The 23,621-nt window shown below is 45.2% G+C and overlaps 1 protein-coding gene across 1 annotated transcript in view; it reads right to left on the bottom strand.

Moving 5' to 3' along the window:
* Window positions 1-21,469, bottom strand: part of UPF1 (UPF1, RNA helicase and ATPase) — an 87,047-nt gene extending 65,578 nt beyond the window's left edge. The window contains exon 1 of the mRNA XM_018555667.1: window positions 21,024-21,469. Within this exon, the coding sequence (XP_018411169.1) occupies window positions 21,024-21,194 (171 nt within the window). The 5' untranslated portion in view covers window positions 21,195-21,469. The remainder of the gene's footprint in view (window positions 1-21,023) is intronic.
* Window positions 21,470-23,621: the final 2,152 nt, after the last annotated feature.

The raw sequence follows: 23,621 nt of genomic DNA, 5'->3' as shown, positions 1-23,621 counted from the left end.
GAGTTCCTAAAACACAATATCAAATACACAGTAACAATTTTCAAGATTAGCAATGTGCTTATTCAAACTCTCAACACTTAGGTACTCAGGCAGCTTGTGTCGTGGCTGATTACATGTGCAGTTCCATGGCGACTGTGGTCTAGATAGGGATTAAGATGATACCTTTCTTGTCTATAAAGCATAAGAGACTGTAGTTCTTTAAGTCTTACTGTGCCAATCTCAAATCTATTGCAGAACTACTTCCGCCTCTGTTGCACAGCTATTGTGCACCCCCCAAATATAAGAGTGCTTGATGTCTGGTCCCCATCCGGGATTAAAAAAATGGGGCAAGAGATTATTATGGATTAAAGTAGAGGTGCTACGAAATGAGAAAAAAAAAAAAAGTCAGGACGAAACTTGAATTTTTTTTTCTAACCTTTTCAAATATTTTTTTTTTACTTTTAGGGGCTTCAAGGAAATATTAGGGGTCTAAACAGATGCCTGATATTTCCCTTTTAAAATAGAAAAAGAGATTGAGGACACAAAGCCTGAAATCTCAGCCTCCAGTGACAGCGCTGCAAGCAGTCTCCGCCGCCACACCAACTCCTTATCTGAGACAGGAGGCTGAACAGTGTGGGAGGTGAGACGACGGCGGCCACTCACAGCGTTCTCCTCCCCCGCACTGCTCGGCCTCCTGTGACAGTTTCTCTCCTCCCCGCTGGACGCTGCGCCAGCAGGGAAGAGAGAAAGCAGGGATGCACCAGTTCAGTGCATGGTAACTCTGTTTCTAGGAACCTTCCAGGACAGCATCAGAGATAGGCTCTCACCGGAACAGGAAACCCATCACCCACACCTAATAAAAAAGGATCACATGCCCTGCATACCTCAGTTAAAATAGAAGAACCGAAGGATACAACACTGTCAGACCATCATCCATATAAATATATTTCAATATAAAAAGACTCTCCAATATCGGGTGGGGATCCCTGCTGTGCTGGAAGGTTCCTAGAAACAGTTGCCTGGTACCCAACTCTAATTTTCTCTAGTCACCTTCCAGGACAGCATCAGAGAGGATAAGCGAGCACCATACTCACAATTAGGGGGGGGGCACAACTTGCGAGACTTTCCTCTCGAAAGCCTGATCTTGGTTGACCATTACGTCAACTCTATAGAGCCTTGACAACGTCAAGAGCTTGGACCAGGTAGCTCTGATCTGGTGTAGCCCCCACACTTTATGCCCAATAAGAGGGCAAAGCCCTCTAAAGAGCGTGCCAAAATATGCTCTAGTGTTTTTAAATTTTTTTTTAGATCGTAAGCTTGTTTGATTGCTAATTTAATTCACCTTCCTATAGAGCTTTCAGAAGCTCTCAGGCCCTCTTTTGGTCTTGAAAATAGTAGGAAACAGAATGTTCAATTTCCTGATGCTTTTAGTCTTGTTCCTAACATGACTAACATGTGGTTATAAAAATGCACCAAGTATAAACTTGGATGATAATACAAAGGCTGAGCTTCATAACTATATAACGGATCATGCTTTCACCAAAGCAGAACCCCATTATCTTGTAGAATGTATAGTTACATAACTATACAAAGTATGAACTCATGATAATACTGAGCTTCATAACTACATAGCGACCAAAAATGCCTTATTGAAACTAATCAGTTAACGTGTAGACAGTTCAGATATACAGAAGAACTCATATGAATCCCATACTGAGATTCCCAACTGCCCTCTGAACCAACGATACTTCCACAAAAATAGAAAGTTGGTTGCTTTGGAGGCAGACCAATATGCTCATACACATGGTATACAGATACTGAAATTCAGTATCTGTGTATACCATACACAGATATGCGCACACTGCCCGTTCAGCATTGCGGTCATCGGAAGCCCGCCCCTCAGCGGGGCAGGCTTTCAATAAATCGCAAGTACGATCTGCCTGTCCAAGATGGGCAGATGGTACGAGCTTTTAATAAGCTTACGACCAAAAGTCTTGCGATAGCAAAACCAGCTAACAAGCTCTCATCCTGGACTGGGAAAGCGCTGCACACTCTGCATTGTATCCAGAGTAATCAGTAAAGACCCCCCACACCTGTGAGGCAGACACACCCAGGCAGCTACAATCAATGGATCAGCTCCACCTGTGAGCAAATGATAGATTGGAAGAAAAAAAAACTACACCTGAAAAGGTTAGATGCTTGCTATCATACAGAGAGAGACAAGAGTCAACACACTTAAGGTGCCCATACACCTTACGATTATCGGACGAAACTTTTCGTCCGATGATCGAACCGTCGTACGATTTTCGTACGACGGCCCCATCCTGCCCCGATGATCGCAAGATTAATTTAGCCGTAATTAACTAAAAGCACCTGGACATTATGCGGTAAATGATTTGCCGTATTTTTGTTAGCGCAAGCGCAGTGTAGATCGTACGACTTTTGAGGGACGGAAACGCCAGCAACCTTACGAAAATCGTACGATCTAGCAAAGTTTTCAAACATGCTTGACCGCCAAAAGTCGTACGATTGTACAGTACTATCGGTCGGGCACTCTATTCACACGTTACGATTGTCGTACGAAAAGTCGATCGCGTACGATAATCGTAAGGTGTATGGGCACCTTTAAGCTCGCCATACACCTTACAACCATCGCAAGTATGATCTGCCTGTCCAAGATGGGCAGATCGTACTTTTTTAAATTACCTTACAACCATCGCAAGACAAAAGTCTTGCGATGGTTGTAAGGTGTATGGCCAGCTTTAGCCTTGAGGCGCTGTGCTAGTGTAATCAGAAGTCCAACTTCCGCACATGTTAATGTGTATATTAACCAGCCCGTCTGCAGCACAATGCAGAGTATTAGCATCAGAGCCTGTCAAAAAATAATGCAGCCCCATATTAAAATATTACACCACAGCTGGGAAAGAGTTATTACCCCAAGCTATTGTTTCTCCTTGTGAATCTCCCTTGAACTAAAGGAGAGTGCACAAAACTGGAGCAATAACCCTCCAGTACTCCTGCCCACTCCAATGCTTTTGGCAAAAGGAGTCTGTAAAGCAATTGTTACAGTACCTAGGCTTTTGTGCAGATAGACCTATGGCCAGGGCTTGAAAAATTTGGCGGTGTCTCACCAGTCAGTCAAAAATTTCACCAGTCAGCATGACCGGACTATAGCCTTGCAATTTATGTTAAAAATTTTTGGGGACAGATAGAGCTTTCTTTTGTGACCCCATGGGGGGGTTATTTTTTTTTTTTTTTTACTATACAATGAAAAAAGTACCATAAATGTAAAAAAAATAACAAACGTTTCCCTACGTTATTTTATAAAACATTTATTCTTACCCATATTTTTAGTAAAACATAAAAGACGGGGTCACGTCGGGTAAATAGACACCAAACATGTCAAGCCTTAAAATTGCGTGCGCCCGCAAAATCTCAAAAAACGCCTATAAGCGACGATTAAAATGCTTTTACTGCTCATCAGTTTAGTGTTATCAGTGATTAATGGCTCTAAAATTATTGCTCTCACTCCGACGTTTGCCGCGATATGTAACATGTGCGGCACAATAGGCGCAATCGTCGTCTTCGCACGTAGGCGCACCCGACGCATATCTGCGTGTGTATGTGGGGGATGGCGACTTAAAAAAAATGTTTTCTTTTTATGCTTCTTTAATTTTTGTATTACTTTTCTTTTTTACACACAGCTTTATTGACATTACATGGGGGGCAAGGAAGCCAATTTACATGACAGGTCCTCTTTATGGAGACATCAGGGGTCTCCAAGACCCCTAATGTCACCTAGTGACCCCCAGAGAAGCTGATGAAGCAGAGATCTGCTTCATCAGCTTTTCTAGCTGGAGAGTGACACTGAATGCAGGAAGTGATGTAATATACATCACTTCCTGCATTCGGGGACTGAGAAGATCAAAGGGAGTTCATATACTGAACTCCCTTTGATCTCCTGCCACAGAGCCGTGCCGGTCCCGGCCGCATCGGGCACAGCGGATCTTGGCAACGGCAGTGACAGCTGCTAATACAAGGGACGCTCGATCGCTTGACTGTGTTAAGCTCACGGCTGGCCGTGTAATTACTACGGCCGGCGGGGAAGCTGCTCGTTGGGCTCCACCGTCCTCTGATTTTTCAAGCCCTGCCTATGGCCCAAAAGCCTGATGCAAGTACAAAAAAAACCCATCCTAGGCCGATAACTCTTTATAAACCTCTGCAACAAAAAAAAAAAGGTTGCCAAAGAGTGTCATGACTCTTCCCTGCATATCTCATGTATTAGGTAGATGAAGAATTATTTTCATTACTCATGTCACCTGTATTAGAAGATAACTGAATATCTGAACCCAAAGGTCCCTGAGCAAGAGAGACTGGCTCCCAATCATTCCTACAACCTGAATTACTGTGTGGAATGATTGAATAGTCAACGCCATCTCTTCCTTCATACAGTCTATCAGGCTTATAAACATGCGACGATTCATCCCCCACTGGCTTCCCCACACAGGATTGGCACAGTGTTTTTTGGAAGAAGAGGGATATTTAATATTGCAAGCTGCACATCGCTTAGTTTTGCCATGTGTGCTGACTGATGAGAGCAATCTTTCTTCAAAGGCCTTGGTCTGCAAAACACCAAACCAGCGTCTCTGTTGAACACAGGGATCAGCCCCAAAGCCATACAAACAAATGCGCCGACTCACCTCTAAATGTAAAAAAAAGCCCCATACATAGAGGGAAAAAGGATAGGATTGAATACCATCCTCCTACCTTGGAGCTGCTAGCAGATGGATCCACCAGATCAGTCAACTCTGCTGTGACAACTGAGTCCGTGCATGCAGACCTCTGCACCATTGACTCCAGCTCCAGAGCCCCGCTCCTGATGGTCCCCCCCTACTGATGTGGGGACCACAAGGGTACTGCGTCCTGCTGCTTCCCCCATCATCCAGGCACCCTGTCTTCCTTTGCTGTGGCGGAGCTTCCTCGCGGTCCGGCCGAAGGATCGCCGGTCAGAAAGTATGTCACATAGTGACACCACTTCCGGCGGCATCGCATCCACCAACTACCATACTGTTACCGGCTAGACGCTGGTAAACGATCCCACGAGGGAAGGCTGATGGCGGCCAACACACAGCCCAACAGATGGGAGACCACTCACTGCTGGGTGCCATTGCTTCAGTCCATCCCGGACCTGGTAGGATACTAGAGCTGCAGCTAACGATTATTTTCAAAATCGATTAGTTAGCCGATTATTAAGTTCGATTAATCGGTTAATCGGATAAACAATAAAATACATTTTAAAAAATGGCTCCAGTGATGGACTACTAGTTTGTATTGAGATTGGAGTCCATCACAGGAGCAAGCTTGGAGCGGTTGAAGTAAAAAAGAAAAAAAATAGTGTTGGTCTGGCAGCGGCGAGTGAGGTGGGGAGGAGGTGCGGCGCGCAGCGTGTGGAGCCGTGAACAGGGCCAACTGATCGGAAGCCGATTAATCGATTATTGAAAAAGTTGACAACTTTTTCAATAATCGATTATAAACGATTATGTCGATTAGTTGTTGCAGCCCTATAGGATACCACATGGAGTTTTTCCTAGGGAAGCAGCGTCTGACGGGGAGGCCTCACTGCGACCTTTTACATCCGGAGGATGGTTGCCATACATCACGTAGGAAACCTCAGTCTAAAAATAAGACAGAATTTAAAGGGCAGATGGGAGCTGCCCTGGAAACACAGACCCTGGATCCCTCAGGTCCACTGTCCCTGGAAAATAGGACCCATGACTGGGAGGCCCCTGCTCACTAGCAGGAAGGCCTTTAGCGGAAAATAACAAACGTTACGATGTCCTGCTTGGCCGGAGGAAACAAAAAAAAAATAAAAATACTGGAGGTATGCAGGGCATGTGATCCCTTTTTTTTAATTAGGTGTGGGTGATGCGTTTCCTGTTCCGCTGGGAGGAGCTCATCTCTCTGATGCTGTTCTGGAAGATGACTAGAGAAAAATAATTGAAAATTAAAAATGTAAATACATAATGCAAAAAATAAAAAGGCGATGGTAAAATAAAAAAATATATTAAAACCAACCCCGCTGCACCCACCATCTGCATGCGACTAAACACATGCATAGGGCAGTGTGTGAGCGATCCGTGACCACACGAAATCTTCAGATGGCCGAGCAGTCACAGCTGATCGCGCTGGCAGTGCCATTATTTGCTAATGGCACCCCAGTCACACTGCATGGTTTCCCACCACAATAAAACGCGTAGTCGCGGTTGAAAACGCTGTACGGTTCGTGTTGCGAAAGAAGGTACTTTTTTTTTCCTGCGATTGCCACGCGGATGTAAACCCATTGAAATCAATGGGGTTACACGGCAACCGCTGTATGCAACCGCACACGATCGCCCAAGCCGGCAGCAGCCCTAAGGCCCCATTCACACCGAGCGATTTATCGATCGATTTTTGCAGCGATATCGCTCATATTTCCACACGATATCGCTCTATGTAGCTTCTCCAATCCATTTCAATGGAGCTGTTCACATCTCGTCGCTCAATATCGCTTGTAGCTCCTACATGACCCTTTTTTCAAGCGATTTTGCTCCCGATTGCATACAGCTCAATAGGGACAAGTCGCTCAATATCGCTCATATAAAATCGCGCAGAAAATTTTCTTGTCGCTCAGTGTGAATGGGGCCTAAAGGGTAAATCCACTATACCAAGTAATTTGGGAAAATGGAATTACCTGCACAAATCTGGCCCCCTCTGCTTCCCTGCTATACTTACCTTTCAGCGAACAGCACAGACCTATTCATCTATGGCACAGACTACTAGGGCACCGAAACCCAGAAGCCATAAAATAGATTGGGGGAATTAATCAAAACTGGAGCCAACAAAATCTGGAGCAGTTGCCCATGGCAACCAATCAGCTTCTCTCTAGTTTGTTCAGTTAAGGTTTAAAAAATGGACGAGAAGCTGATTGGTTGCCATGCAAAGCTGCTCCAGATTTTGTCTAAAATTCCCCTCAGAAGATGTAGCCATACTGCCCAGCCAAATGCTCCTGACCTGCAAATGCTGCATGGAAGCAAAGGCCACACGTACCCCACTTCCACAGGCCACTCAAAGAAAGACAACCTAAGAGCTCATACACAGCAACATGTTTGGACCAATGAAAACTTCCACATCAGGCGGGAACATTTATCTACTGACTTTCATTGATGATTATTCCAGGTACACAACTTATCTGATGAACCACAAGAATGAAACATCAGAAAAACTTCAAGAGTATGTAGCCATGTCCAGCAACAAATTCCAACAGAGATCAGAAATTAGACACAGACAATGGAGGGGAATACATCAATAAGGAAGAGGAATTCTAATCGGAAGAAACAAAGTATAGCACAACAGACCACCACAGCATACACTCCTGAACAAAGTGGTGTAGCAGAAAGGAAAAATCGCACTTTATAGAAATAGCCAGATGCCTGTCTGACTAGAGTTAAAAGCCGTTGAAAGCACCCCATTTGAAATGTGGCATGGAAGCCTAGGTCACAGTGTTTGGATGTAAAGCTTACGCCTATATTCCAAAAAGGAGAAGCGATCCAATTTGGAGAACAGCCATTAAAAGATTGACAAAGTGACAATAAGTCACAGCGTTTATTTCAATGAGAACCCATCACCAGAAACAAATAATGGGAAGTTGTGAAGTGAATTCGCACAGTGAACCAGCAAAGGTAAACCGCACAGCAGTCAGAACAAGGAGGTGGAACTCACAACTGATAAGTCAAGTTCCATGTTAAATGCTAATCAATAACCTGAAATTAGACAATCCACTCAAGCAACAAAAGGGAATACCACCCCGCAAGCTGTCATATACTGCTAAGACACATAACATATTCGAACCTACATCATGGGAAGACATAGAAAAATTAGCGCAATGCTTAGCCAATTTATGGAGACAGGCAGCAGAAGAAGAAATTTAAATGATTCCAAGAAAATAAAACCTGGACACTCAAGAGCAAGCTATTGTCGACATGCAATATTGCTCATCAGAAGAAATGGCTGCGAATGCACTCACCAAGCCATTGCCAAAGGATGTTCACAGTTTCCTTTTGGAGAAGGGGTGTTGGCAATGCAACAGCATATTAGATATTCTGATATGTACTGATTGTATTGCTGTCAGCGATGTAGTATTATCTTTTAGGCACTAGATGGCACTGTCTAGTCTATGTTAGTTTTCTATATGCAAGCTTATCATCTGTATGTTTCCTGTTTGATGCTATATCCCTGTTTACATACATGTAATGTCCTGCTAGGCAAGTAAACCTTAAGTCAGCATTCCTCAAGACCTCAGTGCTTCATCTAAAAAACACATAACCAACATTTATTACTACTACTTATTGCATGAAGATGCTGTTCGGCTGAAAGAAAAGTCGATTGAAAAGGGGGGTAGTGCAGGCAGAGCCAGTCAGTTTCAATGTGCGCAATTCCCTTCCTAGCAAACCAGTCACCAGAGAACCGGCTAGACAACTGTCATATTACCACTGAAATAGCACGTTTACAAGAATTACTGAATGACTCATTCCATCACCTGTAGCAAAACACTTGCATGACTATCTTTTTTTCAGTTTAAACCTCACACCCCCAGTAAAACAGAACCTTATCAGGGCTTGAAAAATCCACTCGTCCGCGACGAGAGGACGGTGGAGCCCAACGAGCAGCTTCCTGGCCGGCCGTAGTAATTACACGGCCGGGAGCTTTACATTCAAGCGATCGAGCGTCACAAGACACCTGATCGCTTGTATTACCAGCAGCTATCACTGCTGTTGCCGGTCCCGAGATCCGCTGTGCCCGATGCGGCCGGGACGGCTCTGTGACAGGAGATCAAATGGAGATCAGTACACGATCTCCCTTTGATCTCCTCTCAGTCCCCGAATGCAGGAAGTGATGTATATTACATCACTTCCTGCATTCAGTGTCACTCTCCAGCTACAGAAGCTGATATCTGTTAGTCCTCCGCCCCACATACACATGCAGATATGCGTCGGGTGCGCCTACGTGCGAAAACAACGATTGTGACTATTGTGCCACACATGCTACATATAACCGCGAACGTCGGAGTGTGAGCAATAATTTTAGGGCCCCCTTGCGTGTGTGTGGGCACCGCAAGGGCCTTGCGACCCCCTGCTTCCACTGTGTTGGCCATCTGTAGCGTGGCCGAGCGTTAACTGAGGCTTGGAGACGCCGGGTCATATGACCCTCGCACCCGGAAGTGACGTCAGAAGCCCGCGGCGCGCGTCACTTCCGCCCTTACAGCTCGTCTCCTCCCTCCCCCTGTCTCCACGAGGGCCGCCGCCCTGCACGTCTCCAGCGGCCGACCAACTCCATACAGAGACCAGGGGATGTCGCTGTGGCCACCACCGAATCACCCGGATCAGGTAGGAGCACCACACACAGTACTTGAGGCAGGGGTTTAAGGACTAGGGGAACTCCTCTGAGTCCACTACACCAACATGCTAGTTGTCCTGCATACACTTATGCCGGGAAACTAAAGGCAATTTCTTTTGGACAGTTGGGGCTGTCCCGGAAGCCACCCTCCATAGGTACCCCAGGTCCCCTGACCCTCTGCTGTACCCTGTAGGGGGGAAGCCCCTGCTCACTAGCACGTAGGCCTAGGAAAAAAATAACAAATGTTACGATGTCACGATGTCGATGCCGGAGGAAACACAAAATAACTGAAGTGTGCTAGGCTGGTACTCTTTTTATTCTAGGTGTGGGTGATGTGTTTCCTGTTTCCGGTGGGAGGAGCCTATCTCTCTAATGCTGTCCTGGAAGGTGACTAGAGAAAAGGAGAACTATGTGGTTAAAGCTTTTCCCCATAGTTCTCCTTAGGGTAAAGGGAGGTCACAAACTAGCATCCTCCCGTCACCCTAAGCTCAGTATACCGCGAGCTACAGCTCGCAGTATACTGAGACGCCGCAGCTGAAGCAGATCCCGACAATTATGTCTGGATCCGCCCAGCTGCGTGAGTGACAGCTGGGTATGCCTATCTAGAGGCAGAGCCAGCTGTACCTGCCCCCTTCCCCGTCCGATCCACTAGTCAGCGCTGGTGGATCGGAAAGGGGGGAATCCAGCTCCTCCTCTGTCACGGCAGAGAGCTCTGACAGGATCGAGAGGTGAGCGAACGTTGGTATGTGTTCGCTCACCTCCCGATCTACTGAGCCGACCTGTGACAGTCTCATTGTCACAGGTCGGCTAGAACTATGAGGTGAGTGAAAAGCACTCACCTCATAGTTCTCCTTTAATTACTGATAACACTAAACTGATGAGCGGTAAAAGCGGTTTAAGCGTCGCCTATTGCCAATTTTCAGTGTGGTCGTTTTTTGCGATTTTGCGGGCGCACACAATTTTAAGGCTTGACATGTTTGGTGTCTATTTACCCGACGTGACCCCGTCTTTTATATTTTACCAAAAATATGGGCAGGAATAGATGTTTTATAACAGTGTAGGGAAACTTTGTTTTTTTTTAATATATATTTACTGTACTTTTTTCATTATATAGTAAAAAAATAACACACACACACACCCACCCAGTGGTGATTTTATATACCACCAAAAGAAAGATCCATCTGTCCCCAAAAATGTTTAACAATTTGAAAGGCAATAGTCCGGTCATGCTGACTGGTGACATTTTTGACTGACTGGTGAGACAGCCTAAAATTTTTCAAGCCCTGCTCATCATGAATACAGATTTTAGCCTTGATAAGATTATCAGTTACAGAACGGATCAAAACTGCGTCCAATGTATTCCAATGGTATTTTGGGCTCTAGTTCACACCGCAGCGTTTAGTTCTAGAGCACTTTAAAAAGCTGCAGCAAGTCCTATATTTCCTGCTCTGGACTGCATCAAAAACAGAAACGCCCTGAAATTATAATTTTTTTCCCCCATTACAAAAACGGCCCAGAACGCATCAAAAACACTGCGTGTGCAGAAACTCATGCAGATCTGGCCTACATTTGGTGTGAACAAGCGCTTAGCCTCTCAAGTCCAGGTGAATGCGACTAATATAGCTCAGACTAAACAATCTCCAAACAAGTAGGGGACTTTTCACACCAACTGTCACTCACATGTAATGTTTTATCTTCTTTGCCCCAATGTGGAGCACATCTGTCTTGAAATACTTTAAGGTACCCTGGTGACAAAATTACCTATGTGGCTATAGATGCAGAGGAATGTTCCCGAGACTCAGCTGAGAAAGCCACTTGGATAAGCGCTAAAATGTCTTTTACATTACAGAAAAAAGTTGAGTGTGGCCAACTGCTACTAGCTAGATCACAACTAGAGCTGCAACAGTTAAGCGATTTAGTCGATTAAAATCGACGATTGAAAACGTTGGCAACGTTTTCGATCGTCGATTCGTCGGCTATCGATTGATTTGCCTGTTCGGGGCTCCACATGCGGCCTGAGCCGCACGTCACACGCTGCTCCCGTTGCGGCCACCGTGCCTTACTATATTGCACACCACACTTTTTTTTTTTACTTCCACCGCGCCAAGCTTGCTCCGGTGATGGACTACAATCTCAATACAAACTAGTAGTCCATCACTGGAGCCTTTTTTTCTTTTTTATCCGATTAATCGAACTTAATAATCGGCCAACTAATCGATTATGAAAATAATCGTTAGCTGCAGCCCTAATCACAACCATCACAGACCTATGTCAGACATAATAAAAAGGTTTTAAATACAAAGTTCTGCCCGAGAACAGACACTGTGCCTGCCATTATATTTAATAAAGGGTATGTCTAATGTAATCACTAATAATAAACTTAATTTGCTCCCTTTTAAAAAGGTATTGTTAAATCTGTTAATAAATACCCGTTGCTCTTGTCCAAAACCTGCCCTATAAATAGCTGGTGGCAAGTTGCCCTGATCCGTTTTAGCCATACACTCAAGATTTGCAACTGGCTAAAACCACCAGCACAAGGTATTTGTAAACTAGTTAAAAACTTCTAAGAAGAACTGCAGGATTTTATAAAAATGAACCAAGGCAGTGGGGCTCCAGCACTGCAAGGGTTATGTTTTCGTTTATTTCTAGGGGCGAAAAAGAATAATACTCTTCACCTGATCCTGGTCCTGCAGTAGTGATCACTTGGCTCTGCTCTGGCTGTGGTATGTCCCAAGGCATTCCCACGTCTAATGGACCTGCATCAGATGTGATGATGTCATGGGTCCTTAGACCACCGGAGCCTGGGGAAGTACTACAAGGACTAGTCTAGCAGCCAGAGGGGACAGATGAGCAAGTATTTCTTCCTTTTTGTGCTCCCACACAAAACAGGTAGTTAACCCTTGCAGTGCAGGTGTTGCCTCACTACAAGGGTTAAATGTTGGGTGCTTCCACTGACAAAACTGTACATTGGGTAACATTGATTCAGCAAAAGTAATTTGACAAACCATCACATGAAGATTTAAATGACTAATGTATATCAGCCAAAAAGTGGATTGGCCTTGTTGGGACTTTAGACGTTCATCAGTGAATCATTATATTATACAAAGGGCGGGAATCCCTGCTATCCAGGAAGATTAATGGAAAGGCGTTACCAGGTACCTGTTTTTCCAATTCATCTTCCAGGACAGCACAGAAGAGGATTAGGCTAGCAATACTTTTTGGGCCCTATGTGGAGAGGAGGTTTGTGCTTTACAAATTGGAAACTGGTCCAAGAAGCTGCCTTACAGATCAGGTATGACGAAGTCCCAGCCTTCTCATCCTAAAAAGAGACTATAGCTCTAGTGGAGTGTGACAATGACCTCTGGAAGATTCAAGTGAAGAGACTGAAGGGACAAAGCTGCAGCTTGTCTGATCCACCTGGCTTATCTCAAGGTGATACAGTTCAGGAAGATAAGACATTAGGGTTCTGCCATGAAAAGAGCCTGGGTTTCGCTAACTCTCTGGCTGACATGAGGAAGAGTAATAGAACCATTGGAGGGTCAGGATTTTGTCCGAACACTGTTCAATGGAGCAGAAATGCTTGCAAAACCGTAAAACGGTCCCATGAGGGGAATTTCCTAACTGGGGCAGCAGACAGCATCTGGAAATTGAGAGTAAAAATCTCTTAAGGGGATCTTCTGATACTTTCATATCCAAAAAGGAGGGAAGGAAGGCTATCAACCTCCAAGCTGCTACAGGATAGACACCCTACCCCTTCCTGCAGGAAGTTGAGAAAAGGTAGAGACAATGGATTTGTGAAAAAAAATCGTTATTGACCCAAAAGGGAAAATCTTTTCCACATAATGCCGTAAATGGCTATAGTCTTAACATTTCCTACTGGCCAAGAGGCTATATACGACCCTTGTCCTATAGTCCATTACCTATCAGGATTTACCCTTCAGTAGTCATGGCATAAAGCACAGGCGGAGTACATGAGGATGCAGAACTGGACCTGGCAAAACAGATAGCTCTCCTCTGGAAGTTTGTGAAGGGGAAATGATCAGTCTGTGAAGACTTGCCAACCAGGTCCTCTTAGAGCAAGAGGGTGCAATGAATGTGACCTATTTTTGATAAACTATTGAACACCTTTAGTATGAGATAACATGGGGGTGGGTGAAAAGGCATAAGTCAGATCCCAGTCCCATCGATGAGCAAAGGCATTTGTATGCTATATCTCGGTCCTCAAAGCAGAAACAGTGATAACTGCATAAGTGTGACACTCAAGGGCTATCGGACAAACGAACTCTTGCATGTACATAGAAAATCTGCACCCCCAAATTTATACGCGGCTTATGTTGTACACGCTGTATACACATCTTGCCTAACAACTGAAGGTTGGAATGTCAGATTAGAATTACTCTGCATACCCAAGCTCCCCAAGACCTGCATTAAAGAGTGCCATTAGGCAGGAAGGGGCTGGATAAACAGAACTCCTGATGTTTGTGCCAGTTAGTCATGCCTGATGTTAAAAGTCTGACTCCCCTCGGTCAGTATGGGCAGTATAGTAAAACTGATGCCAGTTTATGCAGGTCACTACCTCAAAATACTGTGCCAATAGCAGTTAAAAAACAAACAAAAAAAGCCAAACCCTTTACATAGAAATGCCACACAATGTACTAATATGTCTAAAAGACATGTATAGAACATAACTCCACACATTACCCATCAATCATGTAAAGTTTCTATCTCTGCAGCAAACATTATGGCTTGTTCACACCAGATGTGTTTAGGCACTATCTTTAAAAATGCATTGCGAAGGGACGCACAGTTAAAATGTTTTTTTTAAATATACTAATCCACACCACTGCATTCAGTACCAGTGCACTGCAGCGCTAAACAAACGAATTACAAATGTATTAGCAAATCATAGAAATACTCATGATGAACTCACTTAATACAAGCATTGTAGTGATATAGGGCCAAATCACAACACCGTGACCAAGACAACAAAGAAACATGTAACCTATAAAACTTGACATACTGTGCTATTTACTTAAATAACATGCATGAGACTTCCGTTATAGGAACAAATAAATACAAGAACGCATGATGGCCACAATTTGTAAGTTACTCCGTGTGTAATATACTTTGCCAAGGTGATTTCATTGAAATTTTCTAGGTGAAAGGCACTATGTCTTATAACTATCAGTTTCAATCATAGGGAACGCATCTGGTAGTATCCAAATGTTAGGAAACTCATCTTAGGGACTTAGGCTGGGTTCACACCTAGGCGTATCAAAAATAAGCGTTTGTTGCGCGCGTTTTTACCGCGATTCGCTGTAAGAAACGCACGACAAACACGCATTTCCAAGGGCTACCTGGCTGTATCCCAATGGATACGCGCGGCAAATACGCTCCAAAGAAGCTGTACTTCTTTGGGCGTAGGGCGTTTTGTAGCGCGTTCATACGGCCTGTAATACGCCCAGGTGTGAACCATACTCATAATAATGGTATTTCGGTGTTTGAGCGTTTTGCAGAGCGTAGGAACGCGCTACAAAACGCCCAGGTGTGAACCGGGCCTTAAGGAGAACTAACAATGAAACTGTCACAGGTCGGCTCAGTAGATCGGGAAGTGAGCGAACACATACCGGTGCTCGCTCACTTCTCGATCCTGTGACGACAGAGAGCCATGACAGGGGAGGGACTGGATTCCCCCCTTCCCTGTCCGATCCTCCAGCGCTGACTGGTGGAAATGGATGGGCGAGGGGGCGGGTACAGCTGGCTCTGCCTCTAGATAGGCAGAGCCAGCTGTCACTCACGCAGCTGGGTGGATCCAGACATAATTGTCAGGATCTGTTCTGGCGTCTCGGTATACTGAGCTGTGGGTGACGGGAGGACGCTAGTTTGTGTCCATAACCCCATAGTTCTCCTTTAATACTTTTCTGTCTAAACCTCAGCAGTCAGCACTCCTGAGCCATCTATTACAGGAGCGAGCTTGGAGCAGTTCTTAAAATACAATTATTAAAAAAAAAAAAAGGGAAAAAAGTAATTTTTTTCGGTTTGGCCTGACATTCTCCTGCGGGGAGGTGCGTTGCAGTGCCATTTATATCAATGGCGCCCCAAACGCGTCTCCCACCCACAGTATGATTGTCTGCACTAGAATGCACGGTACTACAATGCCATGCGTTCCAGTGCAGTGCAATAGCAAAAAATTGTGCATGCAGTCCTTTATTCTGAAGTTAACTTTGTAACACTGCAGTTGTGTATTATAAATTTAAGGATGGTTTTTTTTTTAATCTTACTAATCAAAAAAAAATTGGCTAACTAATCGAATTTCAAAATAATCAGCCCTAGTCGACAGAAGTTAGAGTAATCATATCACATGCGGTGTGCAGGCCTTTACATGCACGTGTTCATTAACTTGAATAGGTGACAGCAGCCACTTGTAAAAGCCAGATTAGTGATTCCTGCTTCAGGAAAACGAAAGTTCCCGATGCAGGACTCCCTAATTGCACCTAACCCTACAGATATGAATGGGGCCTTATTGTGTGTGTATTAGTGTCCATAGTACCAAACCGGATATAGGTAAATTTTGTTTTAAAGTATGACATTTGGAAAGCTGCCCTCATGGGAGAAATAAAATTGTCGAGTGGCCCCCGACTGAATTGAGTTTGAGACCCCTGATCTAGACTGAGAGGAGGAATCTGAGAGGTTATCAGCATGCTACAGAGAGGTGAATCATCTTTCTCAGTCTCCTCCCAGGGATCACTAACTGTAAAATTATGACAGTGTAGGAATTCAGAAAAGGTGAGCGGCAGCAACAAGCAGCTAATCCATGAAAAACATGAACACACACAGCTTTGAGGTGCTTACACATACCTGCAGCAGCACCCACATAAATATTGCAGTTAACCACCTCAGGGAGGGCCGTTGTAAAAAAAAACAGCCGGCCGAGGAGGTCTCTAGATCTGAGCGAGCGCCTTTAGACGTCTGCTCAGCCACGCCCACCTGCGCGCCACAGGGCGCGAGTGAGAAACACGAAACTCGGTACACGAGCTCCGTCCGGTCCCCTCTGCGCTGCTAGAATGCGGAAGTGATGTGAATATTACTTCACTTCCGCATTCTTGTGTCACTCTCCAACTTCAGACGCTGGAGAGAAGCTGATGAAGCAGATCTCTGCTTCATCAGCTTCTTCAGGGGAGTCCTAGGTGACATTAGGGGTCTTGGAGACCCCTGATGTCTCCATAAAGGAGGACCTGCCACATTTTTTTGCTATCACATAGAGGGGTTTCTTAGCCCTCTATGTGATCGCAATAAAGTGGAAAAAAAAAAATAGGAAAAAAACACAAGTTTCCAAAATAAACTTAAAATCACACATAAAAGAAATGTAAAAAAAAAAATCATTTATAAAAGATCCCCACCCATACATACACGCAAACATGCGTCAGGTGCGCATACCTGCGAAAACGATGAACGTCGCAGTGAGAGCGATAATTTTAGGGCCATCAATCACTGATAACACTAAACTGATGAGCGGTAAAAGCTTTTAAAGCGTCGCCAATGGTCAATTTTGGGTATTGTAGTTTTTTTGCGATTTCGCGGGTGCGCGCAATTTAAGCTTGACATGTTTGGTGTCTATTTACCCGACATGACCCCGTCTTTTCTATTTTACCAAAAAATTGGGTAATAATAATTGCTTCCGAACAATGTAAAAAACACTTTTTTTTTAAAAAAAATTCTGAAATATAGAAAAAAATAAAACCCCCAGTGGTGAATAAATACCACCAAAAGAAAGCTCTATCTGTCCCCAAAAAAATGGTATAAAATGTATTTCAGTACAGCGTTGCATGACGGAATAAATGTCAGTCAAAGTACCGCAGCGCTGAATACTGAAAAATAGCCTGGCCAGGAAAGGGGTCTAAACACCTGGTCTTCAAGCGGTTAAAAGGTCAAATGCCAAGCAGTTGACAGGCAAAGTTTTGTCACTACATCAGTGCTGAAGCTTGCTTGCCCTTTTACTGGCTTCTGGCAATTTTTAATGAAGGCTGCTGGAGCAAGGAACAAAAGTATTACACTATTATTTTACACGTAAACTTAAAAGTGACACTAAACTTAGGAGTTAAAAGCTTTAAAATGTATTTAAGTACCTTATTAACAATACTGTACCTTATTTTTGCATCACATAAAGGAGAACTATGGGGTAAGTGTTTCCGAAGGGTCACGGGAAGACATAAACTAGCATTCTCCCGTGACCCAAAGCTCAGTATATCGTGAGCTACAGCTCAAAGTATACTGAGACCGCCCCAGCCGGGACGGATCCCGACATTACTGTCGAGATCCACCCAGCTGTGTGAGTGACAGCTGGCTCTGCCTATCTAGAGGCACAGCCAGCTGTAACCGCCCCCTCCCCGTCCGTTCCGCCAGTCAGCAGTGGAGGATAGGAGCGTGAGCAACAGTCACCACTCTCTGCAGGAACATGATCGAGAAGCGAGTGACGGTATGTGTTCGCTCACTTCCCGATCTATTGAGCCGAACTGTGACAGTTTAATTGTCACAGGTCAGCTGGAACTATGAGGTTGAGTGAAAAGCACTCGCCTCATAGTTCTCCTCCTTTAAAAAGGTTGAGTGAAAAGCACTCGCCTCATAGTTCTCCTTTAAAAAAGAGGAGAACTATGAGGCGAGTGCTTTTCACTCAACCTCATAGTTCGATCCGACCTGTGACAATTAAACAGTCACAGGTCGGCTCAGTAGATCGGGAAGTGAGCGAACACATACCGGCGTTCGCTCACTTCTCGATCCTGTCACGGCACAGAGCCGTGACAGGGGAGGGACTGGATACCCCGCTCCTCCAGCGCTGACTGGCGGAACGGACGGGGGAGGGGGCGGGTACAGCTGGCTCTGCCTCTACATAGGCAGAGCCAGCTGTCACTCACGCAGCTCGGTGGATCCAGGCATAACTGTCGGGATCTGTTTCAGCTGCGGCGTCTCAGTATACTGCGAGCTGTAGCTCGCGGTATACTGAGCTTGGGAGGACGCTAATTTGTTTCCTCCCGTTACCCAAAGGAGAAATATGGGGAAAAGCCCTAACCCCATAGTTCTCCTTTAACTGTAGAGCCTCAAATCATCTCTAAATTGGTGCCGACACTGTCGTTCCTTCTGGAGGGTGACTACTTTTTTCCCCCATGGTCCCTGTGTGTGTTGTAAAGTAGCCACCACTCCAAGATCGCTCCTGTGATAGACTACAATCTCTATACAAATTAGTAAACTAAAGATGAGATTGTAGTCTATCACAGGAGCAAGCTGGGAGCAGTGGCTACTTTACAACACACACAGGGACAATGGGGAACAAAAAGTAGCCACCCTCCAGAAGGAAGGACAGTGTCAGCATGAATTCAGAGAGGATTTGAGGATCCACAGCTGAGTGATACACAAATATACATTTTTGTTAATAGTTAAAAGGAGAACTATGGGGTCAGTGTTTTTCCCCATAGTTCTCCTTAGGGTAACGGGAGGACACAAACTAGCGTCCTCCCGTTACCCTAAGCTCAGTATACCGCGAGCTACAGCTCGCGGTATACTGAGACGCCGCAGCCAGAGCGGATCCCGACGTAGATCTAGAGGCAGAGCCAGCTGTACCCGCCCCCTCCCCCGTCCGTTCCGCCAGTCAGCGCTGGCAGATCGGAGCGGGGAGAGGGGAATCCAGCCCCAGGATCGAGAGGCGAGCCAACCCGGTATGTGTTCGCTCACCTCCCGATCCGACCTGTGACAGTCTCATTGTCACAGGTCGGCTAGAACTATGAGGTGAGTGAAAAGCACTCACCCCATAGTTCTCCTTTAAAAAAGGTACTTGAATGCATTTTTACGGTTTAACTCCTGAGTTTAGGGTCACTTTAACCAGGATTTACCAATTGGGCACTGAAAGGGTAGTTTTTACTTAAGATGAGAAGGCATTGGGTTTTTATTTATGGAAAAAAAATACTTTAATGGGTTTTACAATTCAAATGTGTGTGCTCCACTGATTCATGAGAATGATACCTTTTAAAGTGCATGTAAAGTCTTGCCATTTTAGACAAGATTTTGGGCTGAGGAAGGGAAAAAATCCCTGTCCACTTTTTATTGCCGTCTGTGAACCCTGCCTTCACCATTTGTCCTAGTGACCACTGTCTGGTGAACTGTGATGGTCCACAATATTGTGGAGCTGTCATAGGAACAGAAGGTGAGGTGGAATCTTTTCAATGGGCACACCTGTTCCATTGAACACTGTTTAAAGTGGGGAAATCTCACCAACAGGACACAGACAAGAAAGAAACCTGGCACAAGGTGTTAATTATAACCTCCCTTTTGGCTCTACATATAGTCTAAAAGCAAAGAGATCGGTCCACAATAATAACTGTATTAGCCATGCTCCTGATAACTAAAGGAAAAAAAACACTTTAAAATCTTGGCTTTTAATAAAGCTGGCCAAACCCTGCTCAAATGTCAGATGAAATGTGAGGTCCTGTTGACATATCCATTTTAATGGCCGAGCAGTAACTACAGCCAATCAGGTACAGTCACTGATTGGGTATTATGATGGCAGCATTTGAGAGGTTTGTTTTACCCCAAGTGGGTGAACAAGGGGAGGGGGAAAAAAAAAGGATAAGTCTATGGGCAACCTAATGCTGGAGTACTTTCTCAAATTTCACTTTCTAGAAATGATAAAAAGTGCATCTTTTGGAAAAAGGAATGGTTAATGCGGGTGTAAAGCAACCCCCCGGAGCTTTTAGCCATAATGTGCAACATGGACAGCATATTAGCACATTATGGGGGACTTCTTCCCAAGCGACCCCTTCCTTCACTGATGACTTAAAAAACCTAGAAAAAGATTGAAGCATCTGCCACTTGATTGACCAGGCCCCGAAAACGAAACAAACATGTGTGATATGCTGCATCTTTCTTTTGAAACTCACAGTTCCACAAGTGATAACCTTCTGTGTCCCTTGCAGTTCTCTCAGGGGTTCCTTCCACTGACATGCAAATCACTAGACAGTTGTCACTGAAACAAAGTTGCTCTAAAAGCAAAATTTCACACCCATCTCTGATCATCTGCTTGGCTAGGGTCAGGCAAGGCACATGCGCACAAGTTACCTTGTCTGGGCAAGGGATTCTCCCAAGCCTATGCACTGACCTGCGCATGTATGGTTCAATGTACAGAAAAAAAATTCTGACATACAGGAAGGAAGATCTATGACAGAAGATCTATGACAGAAAAGACTTGCAATGTAAACCTGTCAGTATCTTTACTTATCTTCCCATTGGGAATACAGACATAATAAAAACCTAACATGAACCTCCTCTACAATATACAAAATGTGGCTTTAAATAGAGTAAAACAAAGCATTTCTAGATGAAATAACGTTTACAGTTCAAGCAACAGCGAACGAGCTGCCCGCAATGATACTTAGGAAAGCTATAAGAAAAAGCCGAGCTTCCAGGTTTAGCTATGACAGGCCCGGTACACAGCAGACTTCAATGACAGGCAGACGTCAAGCCGCACGTGCCCCCAACCTTCCCCTGTTGTCAGAGCGCGCAGGTGACACGCCAGGCCCTCTCTCCCTCCCCAAGCCGAATACCGGAAGCGCGCTCGGGCCTACCTGTCCGTCCAGCTGGCTTTGAGTTTGCCCTTGCGTCTGAGTTTGGCTGGGCAGAGTGAAGTCGGTAAACTCGAACTCGGAGCCCTGAGTGTCGGCCCCTAGCAGCTCGGCCTCCTCCGTGTCGAGGAATGTGAGGGTCTGCGAGCTGGGCCCGTACGCCTCCACGCTCATGATGGACCAGGTGACAGAACGGCTCCGCTGACTAAAAACTCTCCCAGACGGCTTTATAACGACACCGGTACTCTGCAACCTCAAAGGCCACCCACACTTCACCAAACGCGGGCACAGGAGACAGCCGCTTTAGGTCGAGCACCCTCCACCGTCGCAAGTGACGTCACGCGCAGCCGCTCAGAGAACAGCGCGCTTGCGCAGAAACATGACATCACCGCGTACGACACGTTCGTCGCCAGGCTGAAGTTTAGCCGTCCCACCGTTGCTAAGGGCTACAGAGGATTCGGTCAGCACATGGATGATTTTTAATCCATCGTTTCATTATATCATTAACGCACGTACTCTTTTGTGAAGAGAAGATAAGTACGACTGCTTAGTAAAGTGAAACTTTAGCTTGTGAGAAGGGGGAACCTTTGCGGGTGTGTGTTGACGTCACGGACACGTCAGCAACCAATAAGCTAGAGTGACGGCGAGTGGGAGGAACCTAGTTAGGCTGGGGAAGTTGCGCTGAAACTTCTGGGGAGTGTGGCTGTATACAGGCAGTCTTATTAGGATGGAGTCTACTGTAACGTGTCTAGTCTGAAATGTAATTACCAGCTCAGGCACCGGTACAATCTATTCAAGGGAGACTATTATTAGCGCGTTTTAGTTATATATATTTTAAAGTGTACAGCTAAGCAAAACATTTCTTTTTTTTTAGTTTGAGTGATAGGCTTGGACACTGTCAAATATTTGTCGCTGCCTGTGTTACTTTTGCGGTGATTCATCCTCTATTTGTTCTGGTGACTTGTCACTAATAGAGAAATTGAGGGGATATCCACAGTTTTGGAACTGTCCCCAGAGGTAAAGATATGGTTGGCACCTTTTCTTAAAGTGAAACCCGAACACTCTAGCGCCGCACACGGCAAATTTTTTAGGGATGAATAAAAAGGAGAGCGTGAGGAGAGGCAAGAGTGAGGGGAGGGAGTAAGGAGACCAGCTATAGATAACTACAAATCCCAGCAATACATTATACAGCAATACAAAATAATATGAAGTTACATACTCTGTGTTGTTCTGGGTTGGCACCCTGATATCCTCAGGTGGCCTGGCTGCTCAGGGGAAGATCCGGGCAGTGCGGCTGCTCGAGATCGCACTTGACAAGGATCTCGGCAGCTGCACCTGTCAGAAAATGTAAACTGCCAGTGTCGGCACTGAGTGTCTTGTGTCCGGGTGCCCGCTGGCTGGGCACCCGGACACAACACACCAAAACCGGACTGTCCTGGTCAAAACCAGATGGGTGGCAACCCTAGGCAAAGGGGAAATCTTTCAACGGAGACACCTGTGTGGCAGCTGTCTAAAGCTGGCCATACACCTTACAATTATCTGCAGATTTTCTATGATCAGATGGAAAAAGTGCAATAGATTCCTCCATCTACGCTAAACGCTGTGTGGATGGAGGAATCTCCTGCTGGGCCAAGCTTCAGTATCTTGCTAGTGCGCCCCGCTGGCTGTCAAAATACCTGAACAATCCCTGCATCCAATCAGTGGCGTAACAACTGCTGATATATATGTGTGGGGGTGGGGGGTACAGTTCTAGGGGATGTTTATATAATATGGGGGGCGGGGGCGAAAAAAAATGTTCTGCCCCGGGCGCCAATAACTCTGGTTACGCCACTGCATCCAATCAGATTGTTCCGGTATTTTGAGAACCAGCAGGGCCGACTAGCAAGATACTGAAGCTTGGCCCAGTGGGATTCCTCCATCCGCACAGTTTAGCGTAGCCCTAGGCAAGACTAAACTCCTCCCCCCTAATATAAATGTAACCCCCCCCATTCCTATTTAAGACATTTTGCGTAACCCATCAGAAGTCTAGTAAGTAAAATAGAAGACCTTGAAGTTATGTTACTCGAGGAGGGCTATGATATAGTAGGAATAGCAGAAACATGGTTAGACGACACACATGATTGGGCTACTAACATAGAAGGGTACAACCTGTTCAGGAGGGACAGGCTGGCAAAAAGGGGGGGTATGTTTATATGCTAAAAATAACCTCATTATTCACATCCGTGACGATATTGCGTCAGCTGGTGGAGATGATGTTGAATCGTTATGGATAGAACCTACCCCTAACCGTAAACTTATTGTGGGTGTCTGTTATAAACCTCTGAATATAGGGGAGGAGGAGGAGGCCCACCTACAATCACAAATAGAAATAGCGGGGAAAGAGGGTAATGTTGTGGTAATGGGAGACTTCAATTACCCAAATATCAACTGGGCAAATGGAACTTCCAAATCGGCAAAGGCAGCCCGTTTTCTTAATATGTTGCGAGACAATATCATGGATCAGATGGTTGAGATCCCCACCAGGGAAAATGCAATCCTAGATCTGATCATCACCAACAATACGGAGTTAATTGTAATCGGGGAGACACTGGGTAATAGTGA

The sequence above is a fragment of the Nanorana parkeri genome, unplaced genomic scaffold (assembly GCF_000935625.1).
Source record: "Nanorana parkeri isolate BGI_ZX_2015 unplaced genomic scaffold, ASM93562v1 scaffold207, whole genome shotgun sequence".
Lineage (NCBI taxonomy): Eukaryota > Metazoa > Chordata > Amphibia > Anura > Dicroglossidae > Nanorana > Nanorana parkeri.
Note: the sequence above shows the minus strand (reverse complement) of the source record. Positions and strands in the feature narration are given on the sequence as shown.